Here is a 21,794-nt window from a genome sequence, read left to right as displayed (position 1 = left end):
GGGAGGACACCACGGAAGAAGCCACTGCTGTCCAAAAAACCTTGCTGCATGTCTGAAGTTCACAAAATAGCACCTATTCTGTGGACAGATAAACTACAGTTGAGTTGTTTGGAAGGAACACACAACACTAGGTGTGGAGAAAAAAAGGCACAGCACACTAACATCAAAACCTCATCCCAACTGTAAAGTATGGTGGAGGGAGCATCATGGTTTGGGCTGCTTTGCTGCCACAGGGCCTGGACAGCTTGCTATCATCGACGGAAAATGTAATTCTGATGTTTATCAAGACATTTTGCAGGAGAATGTAAGGCTATCTGTCCGCCAATTGAAGCTCAAAACACAGTAGTAATTCAACAGCAGAATGGTTTCAACAAAAGAAAATACGCCTTCTGGAGTGGCTCAGTCAGAGTCCTGACCTCAACCTGATTGAGATGCTGTGGCATGACCTCGAGAATGGTTCACACCAGACATCCCAAGAATATTGCTGAACTGAAACAGTTTTGTAAAGAGGAATGGTCCAAAATTCCTCCTGACCGTTGTGCAGGTCTGATTCGCAACTACAGAAAACGTTTGGTTGAGGTTGTTGCTGCCGCAACCAGTTATTAAATCCAAGGGTTCACATACTTTCCCCATCCTGCATTGTGAATGTTTACATGGTGTGTTCAATAAAGACATGAAAACGTGTAATTGTTTGTGTGTTATTAGATTAAGCAGACGGTTTGTCTACTGTTGTGACTTAGATGAAGATCAGATTAAATTTTATGACCATTTATGCAGAAATCCAGGTAATTCCAAATGGTTCACATATTTTTTCTTGCAACTGTATATTAAATATGTATTACATGTTTTTTAAATTGTTTTACTGCAATCGCCAACCACAGGAGGATTCAATGAGTGTAGACAGCCTGCTGCTGTCTGCTGCCGCTCTGCTAATCATCAGATGGGGGGAGGAGAGGAGGTAGGGATTGGGTAACTGATTAATAAAATAAACTGCATAATTAATACATGTGGCCGGTCAATTGTGGGCTGGGCCCCTGACTCACACAATTGAATAATAAAATAAACTATTTATTTTTTGTATTTTATAAAATAAAATAAATCCTACCACAGGAGCCCGCTCTCAATGTTCAAAATACACCAGAGAGCATAATTAACCACAGAGGATCAATAGTAAAAAAAATATTTAATCACAAGCGCATACAGGTAACTGCCAAAATTAAAGAAACACCAACATGAAGTGTCTTAAGTCTTAATAGGGCGATGGGCCACCACGAGCTGCCAGAACAATGGGCCTTGGCATAGATTCTACAAGTGGACCTAAACCATGCCAGGAAAATGCACCCCACACCATAACATCAACTTTGTATCCCTCATTTACTCAAGTGTTTCCTTTATTTTGGCAGTTACTGGTTGCCTACAGTCGGGAAGGCTGCAATTTGGGCAGCATGTGCGCCAAATTAACTATGATTTCTTAATCCGGCCATGTCCTTAAAGATGCAACCTGATAAATAGTGATATTGTTTGAATAAGTCCCGAAATTGTATTTATTTATATCAAACTCACATCCCTGATCTATGTGTATGTGGGCTAGTCTAGCCATATACTGTGGTGTCCAAAATATTTGGATCCCTTGATAAAGATTAGCATATATGTCTTGGTGAACACATTGGGAGGGATCTTAGACCATTCCTCCATACAGAATCCTTCCCGATCCTTGATATCCTTTGTCTGCACTTATGGACTAACCTCTTCAATTCAAACCACAGGATTTTTGGCCATCTCTGTCCAGAGACAGAGGTGGCCAAAACAGGGGTTCCAAAAATGTTGACCACTATCTTTTTAGATTTTTGTTGTTACTTCTTTCTCTGAGCAATTATATTAGGAAATACTTTTTCCTATTATTTGAGCATACAATATAACTCAGTATATGTATTATTATTATTTGATTTTTTTTCCCATATTTATCAAGGGATCCATTGACTTTGAACCCCACTGTATTAGAAAGTTTGTCACTTTTGTGTCTCACAAAACCTACTTTATTCATTTATTAACCATGTGCTTGCTTTTATGGAGAGGAAGTCTACATCACCAAATTATTCCTTCTTTATCCATTGCAGTGTTAGTGTACGTTATCTCATCTATCTAATGTCCCTCCTCCAGCCCTTTGCCAAAGAAGAAATCTTCCACCTGTGCTGGAGTGCATCTTGTTTAACAGATGAATGTGTGGAGGTCACTTCTGGCTAAAATAAATACTTTGTCTTCCCGTCATGTGCAGCAGAGTCATTCAGACTGGCTGATAGTCTCAAACCGGTACTGAATACCCAATACCTAAGACTAGTATGGAAAATATTTTGCACCCTGTGATTCTTGCCATCACAGAAAATGAAGCACATCATTTTTTTGAAGAAATATCAAAATTTATGGAGATTGGTTGATTCTTGATACTGAAAGTACAGTATTATCAATTTTATGAATACATTTCTTATATCAAATTGACATGACAAATCTCATATTAAAGAGACATGACAACTAAAGGTTGTTTTAATTCACTTATGAACATTTAACAAATATTTATTCCACAATCAAATTACAATCAAGTTCAAACGTGAAAATAGATTACATATTAGAATTTACTTTTCTATTTCCTAACAGGCATACAAAAATATGTATTTTTTGTTTGTATTTCTCTTAAACTTCAAGTAACCTACATACAGTTCAATCAACAGGAGGTCAATATTAAACCTTGTAGCACATTAACATCATTTCATTAAAGACAAATATTTCAAATGGAAGCGGGACAAGCGGTCACATTGTAAGCTTGGTAAACATTTTCTAACTTTTTTTTCTCTTAAATCTTACCCTATACAAATTGAATTATTTAAAAGTGACAATCTAAATGTGTAAGTAACTGTAAATGTTAGTTCTGTGAGCCTCACACTCTCCCTTTCGGCAAATCAGTGTACAGTAAATGTTAAGAAGTGCTTCAGATTGCTTTCAATGTAAATTTGGAAAGACAACTTCACATCCACTATAGATGAAGGAAATTCCTTGACATTACAGTACAGCATATTGCACATGGACATATTTCATAAGCAAATTAGCTTGGTCTTATCTTTACATTATTTACAGTTAATATGTGCTTGGAGCTCTTTCCATATGGAAAGGCATAGCACCAATGTGCAATTATTTGAGGTTAATTATTCTAAAAGCCATCTTGCAGTATTCACACACTCCAATGTAAACACACATGCGTTCATGGGATTTCTTTGGAATGTTGTATGAAGTTGCCATTCAATTGACTTTTTTTTTTTAAATCAATTGATAATAACATTATTACAGTGTGATACTCATAAAGGGTCCCACATGTTGATCCCACTGTAGTTGTCAGGGTAAGTCAAGCATGTGGTTCGACCATTTAGCCAAAATAGCTCTCTAAAACACGAAATCTCAAGTGATTAAAAGGTGAAGGCAAATAAAGTGAAAGTGAAAGTAGATAACAGCAACAATACAATGACAGTGAAATCTTCGGGAACTATGTCTTGAAAACTATTTCATGGAATGCAGCATCATTCTCCTCCAAACATACCCATCAACATAAGAGCATTTTAGTGTTGAAGTTTGACGTTTTAAAGCAGCTAATGCAAGAATTGAAAATCGGGAAGACAGCACATTCAGAATAACAATTCAAGGTAAGCTGTTGCTAGCATCTCTACCGTTGATTTGTTCTTTCGACCTAAAGTGTCATAGATAGATAAGGTGACTGATTTCAGAGGGGACGAAAATGTCTTCAGCACACGGAACAATAGGCATGACATTGGTGCACATTTTGCGGTGTGTAAACATCTAAAAACACAGAAATATGTTTCTATTTCTGTTGACTGCAAATGGTATATTAATAAAAAATTTGAGGAGAAATGAAAAGAACACCTGCTGTAAACCGTATTACTCAATCAACCAGCTTTCTGTGACAGCACAGATAGGAAACACAACAAATTAAAATAGGTCACCTAAAAATAAAAATAACCATCTGCACTTGACACAGAACAAGGATGGGACTGAGGCCTCACTCTGAATGAGCCAAATTAATTTAAGCACTGGTTGAGGAAAACGGTGGACTAACTAGATGGATGTGATCCACCACTGTACCCCCCGACTTGCCCTCACATGTCCTTTTAAGTCTCAGTCCCCGTTGGACTCAATGACCTTCTCTGTCAGGATCTCCTGGAAGGTGGAGAGCTGCTTCATCTGTTCCGTCTGCATGGAGTGCCTCCTCATCAGTTTCTTCTTCATCTTGAAGTCTGGGCCTCTCTTGGGTGAGGCAGGGGCAACTGGAACCAGGATCTTGGGACCAGAGTGGATGGGGGAAGTGGGCTTGCCATTGGCCCGGATGTCTGGGATGGGCCGGTGGGGGTTGACATTGAGTGGGGGCAAGAACCCGGGGCGGGTGTGGGAGATGTGGTCTAAGAGGAGGGTGCCTGAGCCTCTGCGCTCCAGGAGGCCGGGGGGCCGTCTGCGCATGGTGATGGGGGAGACAGAATTGGGGATGCTCTCAAGGGACTCCCGGGAGGAGGTGGTGAGCAGAGAGAGGGGCGAGGCATTGTACTTTCTCCGCTCCACCGACACGCGCCCCGAGTCTGGAGATCCAGGGATGGACTCAGGACACAGGTGTGTGTCTGACTCATAGTGCTCCATACGGGTAAGTTTGGGGTGAGCCAGGGCGCGTAAAGCCACCGCCCCTGGTACGCCTGTATTTTCCTGAGACTCAGGCGCGGTGTTCCTGCGGTACAGGATCTGGTGCTGTTGGACCTTGTCGGCCCAGGAGGAGCTACAAAGGGCTGCACAGTCCTCTGAGCAGGATCGGTCAATGAGTTTGGGTGAGCAGGGGTCGTGTGTTTCGATGCTGTGCCGACGAGACAGGAGAGGCCTGCCAGGACCCGAGATTGACAGACCATTCATCTCAGTGATGATCCTACCCCCACCTTCCTCCTCCAGTCCACCACCAACCCCCTCCTGTGGGACCCTGCTGAGCACTGAGGGTGCTACCAGCCCCCAAGGCTCCGAGTTGAGCCTCTTCAGGAGTTTGCGGGGGGGCGGCCTTTTCTCACCTAGGGTTCTATTGGAGGGTAGGGGTAAAGCTGATGTCAACGCAAAGCTGAAGATACTGTCCTTCTCCTCAGACTTCTCTGCTGCTGGGGAATTGGAGGTCTGGATCACCACCTCTGAGGGCGACATGCAGGCCATGGGCGAGAGCTTGTCCACCACCCCTGGTGATGGGGGGGAGTTGAGGTACTGCTTGGTCTTCTTGGTACCCGAGGGTGACGTGTCGGTGGTGATGATGATCACCTCCTTGCCCTTGGCCTTGCAGGCGTCCAGCAGGACCTGGAGGGTGTCTCGGTCACCTCTGTTGATGGCATGGACCAGGGCGGAGAAGCCTGTGTAGTCCTTGAGGCTGGGGTCAGCTCCATTCTCTAGGAGCAGGGACACCACCTCTTTGCCCGCCTGCTCGACACAGGCATGCATCAGGGCGGTCCGCCCAGCCTTGTCTGGGATGTTGGGATCGGCTCCTTTCTCCAGGAGGTAGCGCACCATCCTCTGGCGGCTCTGGGGGTCCTCGTAGCCCGCCAGGCAGGCAGCAGAGATTGGGGTCTCGCCGCGTTCGTTGCCTTCGTTGATGTAGGCGCCCCCTTCCAGGAGGAGCCGGGTCAGTCGCAGCTTGCCCTGGAAGACGGCTTTGAGAAGGGCGTTCCCCTCCATATGGAGGGCTCCACCATCTCCCATGGTGCCTCTGGCACCTCTTCCTCCAGTCAAACCTGCTACACCCAGCTAATTAGCTTAGCGCTGACTGGCCATCCTGAAGAGGAAGCTGGTGAACCTGTGATGAAAAACAAAGAGTTGTCAAAGAAGACTAATAGTACAATACAGACAGGCAGTGCTGAAAGGTGGTTAAGATGGTTAGTTTGTTAAGTCTGCGCATCTATCTAATGTCTAGTATGCAGCGGTACAACAGTTATACTGCATTACCAATGCAATCTCAGTGACTGCAATTGTCACGAATCCCGCTTCCTGAGTCTGTTTTTGCCTGTGTTCTGTCCTGGAGTGTTTTTCCGGTGTCCTGGAACGCACCCTATCTGGTTGCCGGGCGACGTAGCTAGTTGGGAGATCTCTGATTACCCGCACCTGTATTCCATCAGCTGTCTGCACACCTGGTCCTGATCATCACCCCTCCACTTCATAAGCTCTGACCTGACATCCATTCCCTGCCGGATCGTTAGCCATGAACAGTATGTTGTGCCAGCGTATCAGCCTCCAGTTTAATAGAGTTTGTTTTGTTGTTTTGTACGTCTTGCTTGCCTTGAACTTACCTCCGTTTGTTCTGTCTACAGTCATTCACCCGGAACACTCATCCCATCCCTACCTGGTCGTCGGTGACTTCAGTTACTTCATTGGATCTGCCTATTCACTCCCATCAACTCACCTCCACTGCCCGCTCCGCCACCTGGATCTTTCTACCTCTACGTTTAAACTTGTAAATAAATACTCACCTTCGTCCTACTCTCCTTGTCCTGGTCTGCTTCTGGGTTCTACTTTAGAAAACCGTGACAGCAATTGAAGCTTTTGATATGACACGTGTCTGTAAGAGCAAGACAGGGAGTGTTTGGATAGCCATCTCATGAGGTGAAATGACAAAAAGATGCAGCACCCATCTGGTGTAACAAAAACATTTTAGACAGTCTTTTTCAAAGGGAAAGCACTTTTTCTACTTCAAAATTGACAACATTCATGCCATGATGGGTGTATGCATGATACTGGTCCTTGACTGCACTGTGCTAAGATTGGCTTATTTTACTAACTTTCCTGGTATTCCTAAACTATAACTATGCAGAATTGAATAAAGTATGACTTTGCAGAGAATTAACTATGCATGACTTGGACTTTTTGCCTTCCCATCAGCAAAAGAGCAACTTCCCCCTGCAGAAATATGAACATATTATAAAACATATTAAATAATTCATAATTTGGTGCTTGAAAGTGAGATTATCCAAAGATCTGCAAGTGTGAGATACAGAAAGATGAGGCAATGACTCAAACATTTTTTTTTTATTATTCTGATATCCAACAGGATGTGATAAGGTGAATTGACTTGTCTAGACTTTTACATGACTACTAATACTGATTTAATAAAAATTGTATTTTCTGTGACTGAAAATCAACATAATGATGTTCTTGGAATATTAATTCTACCAAACCTTCCTCTAAGTAATCTATTTGAATGATCTCAAACGATCGATTATTATCCACCAAATAGACAACAACAAAAAATCCAGCCACAGCTTTCACTGTGACCCAAGAGGAGGAGGGACTGGCTGCCTGTGGTTCATCAGTGACTCCCGACCCACCATTTGGGATCTAGTGATCTATTTGGAAGGAGATGCATCTTGTGCAGAGAGAAATAAACAGCTGTCTAGCTATGAATGAGCGTCATCCCAGCTGACATACGGGGGATGTAGCTCTATTCCAAGGTGATTCAACATGCCCTGTTCATGTTAATAAACAACTCTATTTCATAACCCAGGTGAACAGCGAGCACAGGGACAGACAGTGGCTATACAAACCGAAACACAGAGTGTAATCATCTGGGTATAATAGAGAGGTAGTTAGTGGTGGTTGTGGGGAAGGGAGTGGGGGGAGCCAGAATGAAGAGGGAAGATATTATTGGTTTATTGCACAACACTTGATTAAGTGGTGTTACAACACACTGTGCTTTGTTTCAAAACATCTCAGGATGATGTGTTTCAATACTCCTGCAAAGTTAAGGTTCTGTCTCCTTCAAGTTGGTGGCAGCTCAGTTGCCACTAGTTTTGGTTTTACAAAGCGCTTAATTTTAACAGTGCAGCATTCACAAACACAGCTTAATTTGAGTGAGTCGGAGTCAGTCCTTACAATGGCTAGGGTTCGGTCTTTCTTTCATTCAGACTGTGCTCAATATATTCAATTACATTTCATCCATCCACCCCTTTTTATTATGGCCTATCTGCCTAAATAATTCTGTTGAGAATCAATGGCAGTTTATTAACAGTTGTGACTTTGTCATTACTGGCTCGCTGCCAGGGGACTCCGTGGGTGGAGTGGGAAGCAGTTGACAGGTGCTGAGTTGAGATGGGCTGAGGGAGAGGTTCTTTATCCTGAGAATGTGGCTACGAGGCTGCCACCTGCAGCTCTCTCTCTCTCTCTGTGTGTGTGTGTGTGTGTGTGTGTGTGTGTGTGTGTGTGTGTGTGTGTGTGTGTGTGTCTGTGTGTGTCTGTGTGTGCGTGTGTGTGTGTGTGTGTCTGTGTGTGTCTGTGTGTGTCTGTGTGTGCGTGTGCGTGTGTGCGTGGGCATCTGTGGGTCTGACACTAGTCTGCCCATGCTGAAGACCCAATCTGTTGACTGGGGCTGAAGGCAACTTAACAATAAAAAAATGATCTGCATCAAAGTGGATGACGATCCACAATGATCTGCATCAAGGGGATTGATGCCTTTGAAACAACGTAGTAAAGTATTATTACAGTTACTGGATTGACCAACATTGTAGATTATTAGCGTTTCAGAATTACAGAGAGACTCTCTGTAACAGGGTACTGTCACACCCTGACCATAGAGAGCCATTGTTTCTCTATGGTGAAGTGGGTCAGGGCGTGACTGGGGGTGATCTAGTCTATTTATTTCTATGTGGTGTTCTAAGTAAATTTTTCTATGTTGGTGATTTGTATGATTCCCAATTAGAGGCAGCTGGTAATCATTGTCTCTAATTGGGGATCATATTTAAGTAGCTGTTTTTCCCACCTGTGTTTATGGGATATTGTTTTGAGTTATTGCACGTAGCATCTCTGTAGTCATGGTTCGTTGTTAGTTTATTGTGTATTTGTTTTTGTCTTTGCTAAGTTTTACTTTCTAATAAATCATGTGGAACTCAACATCCTCTGTGCTTGGTCCGATCATTATACAAGCGAACGTGACAGGGTCAAACATTTAAGGTAGCCTTCCACAAGTTTCCCACAATAAGTTGGGTCAATTTTGTCCCATTCGTCCTGACAGAGCTGGTGTAACGGAGTCAGGTTTGTAAGCCTCCTTGCTCACACACGCTTTTTCAGTTCTGCCCAAATTTTCTATAGGATTGAGGTCTGTGCTTTCTGATGGCCACTCCAATATCTTGACTTTGTTGTCCTTAGGCCATTTTGCCACAACTTTGGAAGTATGCTTGGGGTCAATGTCCATATGAAAGACCCATTTGCGACCAAGCTTTCACTTCCTGACTGATGTCTTGAGATGTTGCTTCAATATATCCAGATAATTTTCCTACCTCATGATGCCATCTATTTTGTGAAGTGCACCAGTCCCTCCTGCAGCAAAGCACCCCCACAACATGATGCTGCCACCCCCATGCTTCATGGTTGGGATGGTGTTCTTCGGCTTGCAAGCCTCACCCTTTTTCCTCCAAACATAACGATGGTCATTATGGACAAACAGTTCTATTTTTGTTTCATCAGACCAGAGAGCATTTCTCCAAAAAGTACGATCTTTGTCCCCATGTGCAGTTGCAAACCGTAGTCTGACTTTTTATGGTGGTTTTGGAGCAGTGGCTTCTTCCTTGCTGAGTGGCCTTCCAGGTTATGTCGATATAGGACTCGTTTTACTGTAGATATAGATACTTTTGTACCTGTTCCCTCCAGCGTGTTGACAACGTCCTTTGCTGTTGTTCTGGGATTGATTTGCACTTTTCGCACCAAAGTACGTTCATTTCTAGGAGACAGAACGCATCTCCTTCCTGAGCGGTATGATGGCTGTGTGGTCCCATGGTGTTTATACTTGCGTACTATTGCTTGTACAGATGAACGTGGTACCTTCAAGCATTTGGAAATTGCTCTCAAGGATCAACCAGACTTGTGGCGCTCTACAATTCTTTTTCTGAGGTCTTGTCTGATTTCTCTTGATTTTCCCACGATGTCAAGCAAAGAGGCACTGAGTTTGAAGGTAGGCCTTGAAATACATCCACAGGTACACCTCCAATTGACTCAAATTATGTCAATTAGCCTATCAGATGCATCTAAAGCCATGACATAATTTTCTGGAATTTTCCAAGCTGTTTAAAGGCACAGTCAACTTAGTGTATGTAAACTTCTGACCCACTGGAATTGTGACACAGTGAATTATAAGTGAAATAATCTGTCTGTAAACAATTGTTGGAAAAATGACTTGTGTCATGCAGAAACTAGATGTCCTAACCGACTTGTCAAACTATAGTTTGTAAACAAGAAATTTGTGGAGTGGTTGAAAAACGAGTTTTAATGACTCCAACCTAAGTGTATGTAAACTTCCGACTTCAACTGTACATTTTAATATTGTTATTTTGCTCTATTATTGATTTCAATCAAATAAAATGTTATTTGTCACATGCCGAATACAACAGGTGTAGGTAGACCTTACAGTGAGATGCTTACTTACAAGCCCTTAACCAACAATTCAGTTTTAGGAAAATAACTGCTAAGTAAAAAATAGATAAGTAATAAATTAAAATAACAAATAATGAAAGAGCAGCAGTAAAACAACAGTAGCGGGACTATATACAGGGGGTACCGGTACAGAGTCAATGTGCGGGGGTCACAGGTTGGTTGAGGTAATTGAGGTAATATGTGCATGTAGGTAGAGTTAAAGTGACTATGCATAGATAATAAACATAGAATAGCAGTAGTGTAAAAGAGGGGGTGGGGGGTGAACAATGCAAATAGTCTGGGTAGACATTTGATTAGCTGTTCAGGAGTATTATGGCTTGGGGGTATTTTATTATTAATTTAACCTTTATTTAAGTATGCAAGTCAGTTAAGAACAAATTCTTATTTACAAAAACAGCCTACTCCATCCAAACCTGGACAACGCTGGGCCAATTCTGCACCGCCCTATGGGACTCCCAATCACAGCTGGATGTGATACAGCCTGGAATCGAACCCGCAAAACACCAGTCTCAACGTTAACAGTGAAGAGGCAACTCCGGGATGCTGGCCATCTAGGCAGAGTTCCTCTGTCCAGTGTCTGTGTTATTTTTCCATCTTAATATTTAATTTTTATTGCCCAGACTGAGATATGTCTTTTTCTTTACAACTCTGCCGAGAAGGCCAGCATCCCAGAGTCGCCTCTTCACTCTTGACGTTGAGACTGGTGTTTTTTGCGGGTACTATTTAATGAAGCTGCCAGTTGAGGACTTGTGAGGCGTCTGTTTCTCAAACTAGACACTCTAATGTACTTGTCCTCTTGCTCAGTTGTGCACCGGGGCCTCCCACTCCTCTTTCTATTCTGGTTAGGGCCAGTTTGCGCTGTTCTGTGAAGGGAGTAGTCAATCATTTTCAAATAAATGTCATGTTCAATCAATTGAATCATATTTTGTTACTTGTAGGCTACTATCTGTAATGTATCTCAATATATTTCATGATGTGTAGTCTAACATGTGCGCAATGATGTGCCAAATTGGTGATTTAGTGCATTTTTATTGGGTAAGCATTAGAATAAGCCGCCTCAATATTTGCAGTCATAGGTGGTATCTTTATAATAGCTGATCCGTCGTCGGTATTGTAAAATAACTATAATGTTATATTAAGGTAAGAGTTTAATAGAGAAAGCTGACTCGAGAGCAGAGTTCCCTTTCTTTCGATCCAATCAGTATCGACACATGCTCCAACGACGCACTCTGCTTGGTGTTTTGGGAAACGCATGTTACATATTCGGCTGCATCATTAAAACACTCGTACCTAAATGCCATCGCTGTCGGTTAACCGGCCACAGGTGTATTGTGTGGGTCTGGGCAGGTTTTTTCCCACAGTAGACGAGGGAGAGAGAGCTATCTTGTCTAAGATCTATGGACTCCAGCTCAGAGGCACTAGTCATTTCTGCCAAGATGGACCAGGAAAACAGGCACAGCGTGAGCGCTCCAGTCAGATAACGATGCTCAGCGGGTTTCATGGAGCTGCTAATCCAATATAGTTGCAGCATATGACTCCCCGACACAGATTCCTTCCCTGAGATCTCTCAATGATTCACATCAAATGTTGTCTTGAAAAGACAGCTATTTTCTGTTTTCTTTCCTTGTCATACTGTGTTTATCTAGGCATGTCAAATGAGAAGTTTACATTTTTTACAACCAAATCTACAAAAAAAATATGTAAATAGTAGGGTCCAGACAATTTTTTTGTGATTTCACAAAAAACTTACCACAAACAGCAAATCACTTCCTCATCCTTGATGTGTAGTTTTGGGCTCCGAAAAAAACATGAATGCTCCAAAAAAAAAAAAAAAACATAATTTTAGAAACTGCAAAGCGATCAGTCTAGTGACGCAGGTCTTCAGATGTCTTACACATGAAATTGTGTAATTTCGAACTTTATCCACAACGTTAGGCTAGGGGTTATTCCATTTTGTTGCAACTCGAACGATACCTCCAAAGCCTAAATAAAGTAAACACTTGAGTAAATTAGGGATACAATGTATATTGAAAGCATGGCGTTGTCGCCCAAAACCCTATTAAGACACCATATGTTGTTACCTGTAGCAGCAGGCTACACTGAAAATGCAACTGCTTGAGAAGGCCTGAGTCTCAAAAAAGGGAATATAACATTGCGGATACATTTCGGAATGACACAACTTCAGGTGTACAACATCTAAATACCTTCATTACTATACTGAGAGCTTTGCCCGCTCGTGTATTATGGGCCCACATAATACACGAGGGTGAAGAAGTGATTTGCAGTTTGGGGTAAATTCCTCTAAAACATGTGAAATCAAAAAAATAAATTGCATGGACCCTTCTATAACATGCCATTTACATAAAAAATTGAGATTTGGTTGTAAAAAAATATTCAGGTCGAACCTGCTGCAGCTGCAAACACACACACAGGCCAACTCACACAGTGCTGTCATGATTGTCGCCCCCTCTGAGCGTCCCAGTTTGACCCCTAGCTCTGGGCTGTGGAAAGGAGAGGAGCGACAGGGGGGTTGACATCGATCCACCCGCAATTTGCCAACCAGACTCCTCACTTCGCACTCCCACTCTGATAAGGGAGGCAGTAGAAGCTATTTCTGGCTGGGTAGTTTCAGCTGTAGAATGACATTTATCATCCTAGCTGCTTTCTATCACTGCAGCTTCAACTGACGTATTGCCTTAATCTAGGTAGATAGCGCATCCACTAATCCCCTAAAACCTTCTATTGTTCGCGCATTACATCTTGATAATCTATTGGCAAAAACAACATATTTCAAGCACAGTACAACAGCAAAAGGTAATTGATAAGCAGTTGATTTATTTTTTATTTCATACTGTTCTGTTGAGTACCTACAATAGGTATGCAGTAAATATTTATGGATATTCCTCTTAAAACATATTTCAGGCTACTCAGTCTGTTGAGTAGATTGCTTGTAACGGTCCTGACTTGTTTTATGTTGTTTTTTATGTGTTTATGGTCAGGGCATGTGTTTTGGGTGGGCAGTCTATGTTATCTGTTTCTATGTTGGTTTTGGGTTGCCTGGTATGGCTCTTGATTAGAGGCAGGTGGTTTGCGTTTTCCTCTAATTAAGAGTCATATTTAGGTAGGGCGTTCTCACTGTTTGTTTGTGGGTGATTGTCTCCTGTGTCGTGTCGATGTATGTATCATACGGGACTGTTTGGCTGTTCGTTTTCGTTTCGATGTCGTCTGTTTCCTGTCCGTGAGTTTACGTGTAGTTATGTAAGTTTATGTTCAGGTTTCGTCAACGTCGTTTTCTTGTTTTGTAAATTTGAAAGTGTTTTGTGTTTCGTGTTGCCATCGTCGTATTTATAATAAAGATGGCTTATTTCCCTGAAGCTGCATTTTGGTTTGATGATCCTTCTCTCCTCTCCTCGTCTGAGGATGAGGAGAGCGACAGCCGTTACAGAATCACCCACCTCGCTAAGACCAAGCGGCAAGGGAAAAATAAACGGAGTAAGGGACAGGAGAAGAAGGAGCAATGGACATGGGACGATTTATTGGATGGAAAAGGTGTCTACACATGGGAGGAGATCCTGGCTGGTAGAGATCGCCTCCCATGGGAACAGCTGGAGGCACTGAGGAGAGCAGAGGCTACCGGAGAGAGGAACCGGAGCTATGAGGGAACGCGTCTGGCACGGAAGCCCAAAAAGCCCGTAAGTAATTCCCAAAAATTTCTTGGGGGGGGGCTAGGAGGTAGTGGGCCAAGGGCAGGTAGGAGACCTGCGCCCACTTCCCAGGCTTACCGTGGAGAGCGGGAGTACGGGCAGGCGCCGTGTTACGCAGTAGAGCGCACGGTGTCTCCTGTACGAGTGCATAGCCCAGTGCGGGTTATTCCACCTCCCCGCACTGGTAGGGCTAGATTGGGTATTGAGCCAGGTGTCATGAGGCCGGCTCAACGCGTCTGGTCTCCAGTGCGTCTCCTCGGGCCGGCATACATGGCACCGGCCTTACGCATGGTTTCCCCGGTTCGCCTACATAGCCCGGTGCGGGTTATTCCACCTCCCCGCACTGGTCGGGCAACCGGGAGCATTCAACCAGGTAAGGTTGGGCAGGCTCAATGCTCAAGAGAGCCAGTACGCCTCCACGGTCCGGTATTTCCGGCGCCACCTCCCCGCCCCAGCCTAGTACCTACAGTGTCTACACTACGCACTAGGCTACCAGTGCGTATCCTGAGCCCTGTTCCTCCTCCACGCACTCTCTCTGTAGTGCGTGTATCTAGCCCGGTGCCTCCAGTTCCGGCACCACGCACTAAGCCACCTGTGCGTCTCCAGAGCCCTGTACACACTGTATCTTCTCCCCCTACTAATCCTGATGTGCTTGTCTTCAGCCCGGTGTCACCAGTGCCGGTGCCTCGCATCAGTTACAGAGTGGGCTTTGAGAGTACAGTGTGCCCTGTTCCTGCTCCCCGCACTAGTAGGAAGGTGCTTATCCTTAGCCCGGTGCCTCCAGTTCCGGCACCACGCACCAGGTCTACAGTGCGCCGTATCCGGCCAGAGCCATCTGTCTCACCAGCGCCATCTGAGCCATCCGTCTCCCCAGCGCCATCTGAGCCATCCGTCTCCCCAGCGCCGTCTGAGCCATCCGTCTCCCCAGCGCCGTCTGAGTCATCCGTCTGCCAGGAGCCTGCAAAGCCATCCGCCAGACAGGAGCCGCTAGAGCCGTCAGCCAGACAGGAGCCGCTAGAGCCGCCAGCCAGACAGGATCTGCCAGAGCCGCCCGCCAGACAGGATCTGCCAGAGCCGCCCGCCAGACAGGATCTGCCAGAGCCGCCCGCCAGACAGGATCTGCCAGAGCCGCCCGCCAGACAGGATCTGCCAGAGCCGCCCGCCAGACAGGATCTGCCAGAGCCGCCAACCAGACAGGATCTGCCAGAGCCGCCAACCAGACAGGATCTGCCAGAGCCGCCAGCGAGCCATGAGCAGCCGGAGCCGCCAGCGAGCCATGAGCAGCCGGAGCCGCCAGCGAGCCATGAGCAGCCGGAGCCGTCAGAGAGCCATGAGCAGCCGGAGCCGTCAGAGAGCCATGAGCAGCCGGAGCCGTCAGAGAGCCATGAGCAGCCGGAGCCGTCAGAGAGCCATGAGCAGCCGGAGCCGTCAGAGAGCCATGAGCAGCCGGAGCCGTCAGAGAGCCATGAGCAGCCGGAGCCGTCAGAGAGCCATGAGCAGCCGGAGCCGTCAGAGAGCCATGAGCAGCCGGAGCCGTCAGAGAGCCATGAGCAGCCGGAGCCGTCAGAGAGCCATGAGCAGCCGGAGCCGTCAGAGAGCCATGAGCAGCCGGAGCCGTCAGAGAGCCATGAGCAGCCGGAGCCGTCAGAGAGCCATGAGCAGCCGGAGCCGTCAGAGAGCCATGAGCAGCCGGAGCCGTCAGAGAGCCATGAGCAGCCGGAGCCGTCAGAGAGCCATGAGCAGCCGGAGCCGTCAGAGAGCCATGAGCAGCCGGAGCCGTCAGAGAGCCATGAGCAGCCGGAGCCGTCAGAGAGCCATGAGCAGCCGGAGCCGTCAGAGAGCCATGAGCAGCCGGAGCCGTCAGAGAGCCATGAGCAGCCGGAGCCGTCAGAGAGCCATGAGCAGCCGGAGCCGTCAGAGAGCCATGAGCAGCCGGAGCCGTCAGAGAGCCATGAGCAGCCGGAGCCGTCAGAGAGCCATGAGCAGCCGGAGCCGTCAGAGAGCCATGAGCAGCCGGAGCCGTCAGAGAGCCATGAGCAGCCGGAGCCGTCAGAGAGCCATGAGCAGCCGGAGCCGTCAGAGAGCCATGAGCAGCCGGAGCCGTCAGAGAGCCATGAGCAGCCGGAGCCGTCAGAGAGCCATGAGCAGCCGGAGCCGTCAGAGAGCCATGAGCAGCCGGAGCCGTCAGAGAGCCATGAGCAGCCGGAGCCGTCAGAGAGCCATGAGCAGCCGGAGCCGTCAGAGAGCCATGAGCAGCCGGAGCCGTCAGAGAGCCATGAGCAGCCGGAGCCGTCAGAGAGCCATGAGCAGCCGGAGCCGTCAGAGAGCCATGAGCAGCCGGAGCCGTCAGAGAGCCATGAGCAGCCGAGAGCCGTCAGCCTGCCATGAGCGTCGAGAGCCGTCAGCCTGCCATGAGCGTCGAGAGCCGTCAGCCTGCCATGAGCGTCGAGAGCCGTCAGCCTGCCATGAGCGTCGAGAGCCGTCAGCCTGCCATGAGCGTCGAGAGCCGTCAGCCTGCATAGACCTGCCAGAGTCCCTCAGCCGGGATCTGCCAGAGTATTTCAGCCGGGACCTGCCCCTTGTCCCGGTGCTGCCCCTTGTCCCGGTGCTGCCCCTTGTCCCGGTGCTGCCCCTTGTCCCGGTGCTGCCCCTTGTCCCGGTGCTGCCCCTTGTCCCGGTGCTGCCCCTTGTCCCGGTGCTGCCCCTTGTCCCGGTGCTGCCCCTTATCCCGGTGCTGGTCTTTATCCTGGTGCTGCCCCTTGTCCCGGTGCTGCCCCTTGTCCCGGTGCTGCCCCTTGTCCCGGTGCTGCCCCTTGTCCCGGTGCTGCCCCTTGTCCCGGTGCTGCCCCTTCTCCTGGTGCTGGCCGTTTATTTAGGGGATGTGAGTTTTAGGGTGGTCATTGGGAGGGGAAGACAGAAGTGGGGAGTGACTATGGTGGTGTGGGGACAGCGTCCTGAGCCGGAGCCACCACCGTGGTCAACTGCCCACCCAGACCCTCCCCTGGACTTTGTGCTGGTGCGCCCGGCGTTCGCACCTTGAGGGGGGGGGTTCTGTAACGGTCCTGACCTGTTTTATGTTGTTTTTTATGTGTTTATGGTCAGGGCATGTGTTTTGGGTGGGCAGTCTATGTTATCTGTTTCTATGTTGGTTTTGGGTTGCCTGGTATGGCTCTTGATTAGAGGCAGGTGGTTTGCGTTTTCCTCTAATTAAGAGTCATATTTAGGTAGGGCGTTCTCACTGTTTGTTTGTGGGTGATTGTCTCCTGTGTCGTGTCGATGTATGTACCATACGGGACTGTTTGGCTGTTCGTTTTCGTTTCGATGTCGTCTGTTTCCTGTCCGTGAGTTTACGTGTAGTTATGTAAGTTTATGTTCAGGTTTCGTCAACGTCGTTTTCTTGTTTTGTAAATTTGAAAGTGTTTTGTGTTTCGTGTTGCCATCGTCGTATTTATAATAAAGATGGCTTATTTCCCTGAAGCTGCATTTTGGTTTGATGATCCTTCTCTCCTCTCCTCGTCTGAGGATGAGGAGAGCGACAGCCGTTACATTGCTATCCTTTTTGGCCAAGGACTAGTCTTTAGTCCCTAATATACCAGAGTCTGTGCTTTCCATACCCATTTCTTTCCCCATCTCTCGACAGGTCTCTTCATTATTGCTCTTCCTCTCTGACCTTCAGTTTATATCCTCTCTGTTGTTTGGTTTACACACATTTATCTGTGTGACTCTGGAGCAAATGTACCTTCTCAAGGCTGGGTCTGTCTGGGTTTCTAAAACAGAGTGTGCATCTGACTGCATGCAGTGCCTTCGGAAAGTATTCAGACCATTTGACTTTTTCCACATTTTGTCATGTTACAGCCTTATTCTAAAATGTATTAAATAGTTTTTCCCCCTCATCAATCTACACGCAATACTCCATAATGACAAAGCAAAAATCTATTTACATAAGTATTCAGACCCTTTACTCAGTACTTTGTTGAATCACCTTTGGCAGTGATTACAGCCTTGATTCTTCTTGGGTATGACACTACAAGCTTGACATAACAGTATTTGGGGAGTTTCTCTCATTCTTCTCTGCAGATTCTCTCAATTTCTGTTAGGTTGGATGGGGAGCGTCGCTGCACAGCTATTTCCAGGTCTCTCCAGAGATGTTTGATTGTGTTCAAGTCCGGGCTCTGGCTGGGCCACTCAAGGACATTCAAAGACTTGTCCCGAAGCCACTCCTGCGTTGTCTTGGATGTGTGCTTAGGGTCGTTGTCCTATTGGGAAGTGAACCTTCGCCCCAGTCTGAGGTCCTGAGTGCTCTGGAGCAGGTTTCCTTCCATCAAGGATCTCTCTCTGTACTTTGCGCCGTTCATCGTTCCCTCGATCCTGACTAGTCTCCCAGTCCCTGCCGCTGAAAAACATCCCCACAGGATGTTGCTGCCACCACCATGCTTCCCCGTAGGGATGGTGCTAGGTTTCCTCCAGACGTGACGCTTGGCATTCAGGCCAAAGAGTTCAATCTTGGTTTCAGCAGACAAGAGAATCTTGTTTCTCATGGTCTGACAGTCTTTAAGTGCCTTTTGGCAAACTCCAAGTGGGCTGTCATGTGCCTTTTACTGAAGACTGGCTTCTGTCTGGACACTCTACCATAAAGGCCTGATTGATGGAGTGCAGCAGAGATGTTTGTCCTTCTTGAAGGTTCTCCCATCTCCACAGGGGAACTCTAGAGCACTGTCAGAGTGACCATCAGGTTCTTGTTCACCTCCCTGACCAAGGCCCTTCTCCTCCGATTGCTCAGTTTGGCCGGGCAGCCAGCTCTAGGAAGGTGGTTCCAAACTTCTTCCATTTAAAAATGATGGAGGACACTGTGTTCTTGAGGACCTTCAATGTTGCGGAAATGTTTTCGTACCCTTCCCCAGATTTGTGCCTCAACACAATCCTGTCTCTGAGCTTTCCGGACAATTCCTTCTACCTCATGGCTGAGTTTCTTCTCTGACATGCACTGTCAACTGTGGGACCTTATATAAACAGATGTTTTCCTTTCCAAATCATGTCCAATCAATTGTCTTTACCACAGCTGGACTCCAATCAAGTTGTAGAAACATCTCAAGGATGATCAATGGAAACTGGATGCACCTGAGCTCGACTTCGAGTCTCATAGCAAAGGGTCTGAATACTTATGTAAATAAGGTATTTCAGATTTATAACAACCTGTTTTTGCTTTGTAATTATGGGGTATTGTGTGTAGATTGCTGAAGATGTTGTTTTTTTCATCAATTTTAGAATAAGGCTGTAACGTAACAAAATGTGGAAAAAGTCAAGGGGTCTGAATACTTTCCGAAGGCACTGAATGGATGTCTTAGTTAGTGTGTAAAAGCTTATGTGTGAGTATATGTACATCGATCTGTGTGTGTGTGTATTTGTACATGTAGGTGGGCAACATTATTAAAATCCCCCCCACCCCACCCCAAAGAGCTTGTCGTTCATCATCAGACCTCTTTCTCACACACTCTCTCTCGTTCTCTCTCGTTCTCTCTCTTTCTCTCCTTCACTATCAGCTCACTGACTCATTATCAGCAAGTCATGCATATCCATCTGCTCTCAGAAGAGACAGTCTCATGGCGGAGACTTTCAAGACTGAGTACTCTAGAGTAGAATAGAATATTCCTCCTATGACATGTCTTTCCCCTGGTGTGCAGTTGCACCGTGTCAAGAACTGACATCACCCCAACACCCATTATTATAATTGGCACCGTTGTACCCCCTGATCTGCCGTCCTGGTATCCCATCTCGGGTGAGTTGTGCATGTCAGAATGTGCCACACTTCCTGTTAGAAAGATGGATGTGATGGCATACAGCACTGACAGTGCCCTCAATTGGCCCTCTAGACAGATTATTCATAATTCCAGGTTTGTGGGGGTGGATGTGACCTACACCTAACCTTTCCTGTCCTGCACAGGAAGCCTGTAAGAAGCCATCCTCGTGTCATAGTTGTCTTATGCCCTTGTCCCTTAGTGAACCTACTGTTTCTGAGTAGATACTGCAGTGCTCTCTGTAACATTTACAAAACCCATAGTTCAGTAGCTATACATCTAACTGCTACAGTACATATGCTATTAATCAATATCTCTATGTGAAATACATTTAAAGATATATATAATGCAGCAGTATAATGATTATTCTCTGGAACATGAATTACAAGAGAAGTTTCTGCGTAGAATGTACATTCGTAATACAAGCAAACATTGTTTTCAAACGTTTCATATTATTGTTTCCAAGAACCTTAATCAAGTGTAAATGTATACAATTCTACAATATCATACAAGCCTAATAGCAAAAGATTCATTGAAACTCTTCGGTAAAATGTTGCAAAAAACTAACTTCAATCCTTTCCAAACTACGGTCGCTGTCCATGGTGCTGATTCGGTCGTTCTGCCGGACGCCAACCTTCCTAGAACTGAGAAAAGCAATGTAAAGGAATTCATGCTTTCAATTCAAGTTAGTGATGTTGTTGGTAATATTGAATGAAACCGAGACAGCATCCTATGTTATCATATCGGCTCCAAGAAAATCTAATTCAAAACCTGTTTCGGTGACCAATCACTACGTCAATTGGTTTTCTGACGTATTGCTTCTAATATTAAACCAGCAGGGAAGTTATACTATTCCAGGCAATTGGCCAAAAACAGTAACTGCGCCAGTAAAAAAGAAACAGCCGTTTCAACAGTCGGTTGATATAAAACATGTTTCTCCACACTGAATGTAGCCTAGCCTATACATTAGTACAGCAGAGATAATAAAATACGACCTAAGTTACATCGCTGCATGTATTGCCTCTCTCACACACATAACATGTAACTGACTGTCTGCTTCTCTTTTTGCCACATTCCATCATACGGCTGCATCTGATCTTATAGGACCAATAAGCCAAGTGACAGAATTTCATGACAATGCAGATTGGTTCATGATTTAGGTTACAGGTATTGCCTCTCAGGCAATAAATGTGCTGCTTATAATATGGAAAAAATAGTGACAGCAATTCTGAATCAGCTGAATCTATTTGCTTTTTGTAGCAGTTTATTGATTAGTCTTTGCATATAGTGAGGCTCAACAAATCTGATTACAACTGCCAAACGAATCGCGTTCGTTGCTTTGCGGGATTTTAGGCTATAGAGCATCTCTTACCTCTTACTCAAATATGGTAAGAAACAATGAATTGGAAAATCTGAACAAGTTCAGTTGAATTGCATTTTTTAAAATTGTTGATCTTTCATCAAATTCAACTTGTTTATTTTTTTCACATGGACTACCTAAACACTGTTCTCAGTTCATGCCGATATTGCTTTGTCAAGCCATTTGGTCATTGCATTAACCACTCATAGGAAATTATTTAATGGAAACAAATATTTATGTAATCTACAATATGCAAATGTAGCCTTCTATCACCATGCGCTGCAAACACGATTTAAGGAGGAAACATAAATTCTTACCATGGATGAAAGGCGTTTAATTCAGATCCATTTAGCATATGTTTTTCCCGATATAAAAGCCAGACTTTAGTCTCTGTAATATCCCCCAGATATTGTGTTAACGTCGAGCCTCTCCCCCTCCCCCTCT

General features: G+C 45.6%; 1 protein-coding gene and 1 long non-coding RNA gene across 3 annotated transcripts in view; one reads left to right on the top strand and one right to left on the bottom strand.

The window, feature by feature from the left end:
• Positions 1–6,552, top strand: part of LOC129837216 (uncharacterized) — a 13,195-nt gene extending 6,643 nt beyond the window's left edge. The window contains exon 3 of the long non-coding RNA XR_008756692.1: positions 6,384–6,552. This is a non-coding gene — a long non-coding RNA (uncharacterized LOC129837216). The remainder of the gene's footprint in view (positions 1–6,383) is intronic.
• LOC129837213 (ankyrin repeat domain-containing protein 34A-like) lies at positions 2,537–21,794 on the bottom strand. 2 transcript variants are annotated; one of them, XM_055903196.1, is made up of 3 exons: positions 21,668–21,794; positions 20,559–20,634; positions 2,537–5,872 (listed from the first exon to the last, which is right to left on the bottom strand). In XM_055903196.1, the coding sequence occupies exon 3, from the start codon at positions 5,776–5,778 to the stop codon at positions 4,180–4,182; it is 1,599 nt and encodes a 532-aa protein (XP_055759171.1). In that variant the 5' UTR covers positions 5,779–5,872; positions 20,559–20,634; positions 21,668–21,794; the 3' UTR covers positions 2,537–4,179. The 2 variants fall into 2 exon arrangements, with proteins under 2 accessions (XP_055759171.1, XP_055759170.1); XM_055903195.1 differs by lacking the exons at positions 20,559–20,634; positions 21,668–21,794 and adding an exon at positions 6,543–6,630.

This window comes from Salvelinus fontinalis, chromosome 38 (genome assembly GCF_029448725.1).
Source record: "Salvelinus fontinalis isolate EN_2023a chromosome 38, ASM2944872v1, whole genome shotgun sequence".
NCBI classification, from domain to species: domain Eukaryota; kingdom Metazoa; phylum Chordata; class Actinopteri; order Salmoniformes; family Salmonidae; genus Salvelinus; species Salvelinus fontinalis.
The sequence above is the reverse complement of the archived record's forward strand: the minus strand, read 5'-3'. Positions and strand labels throughout refer to the sequence as shown.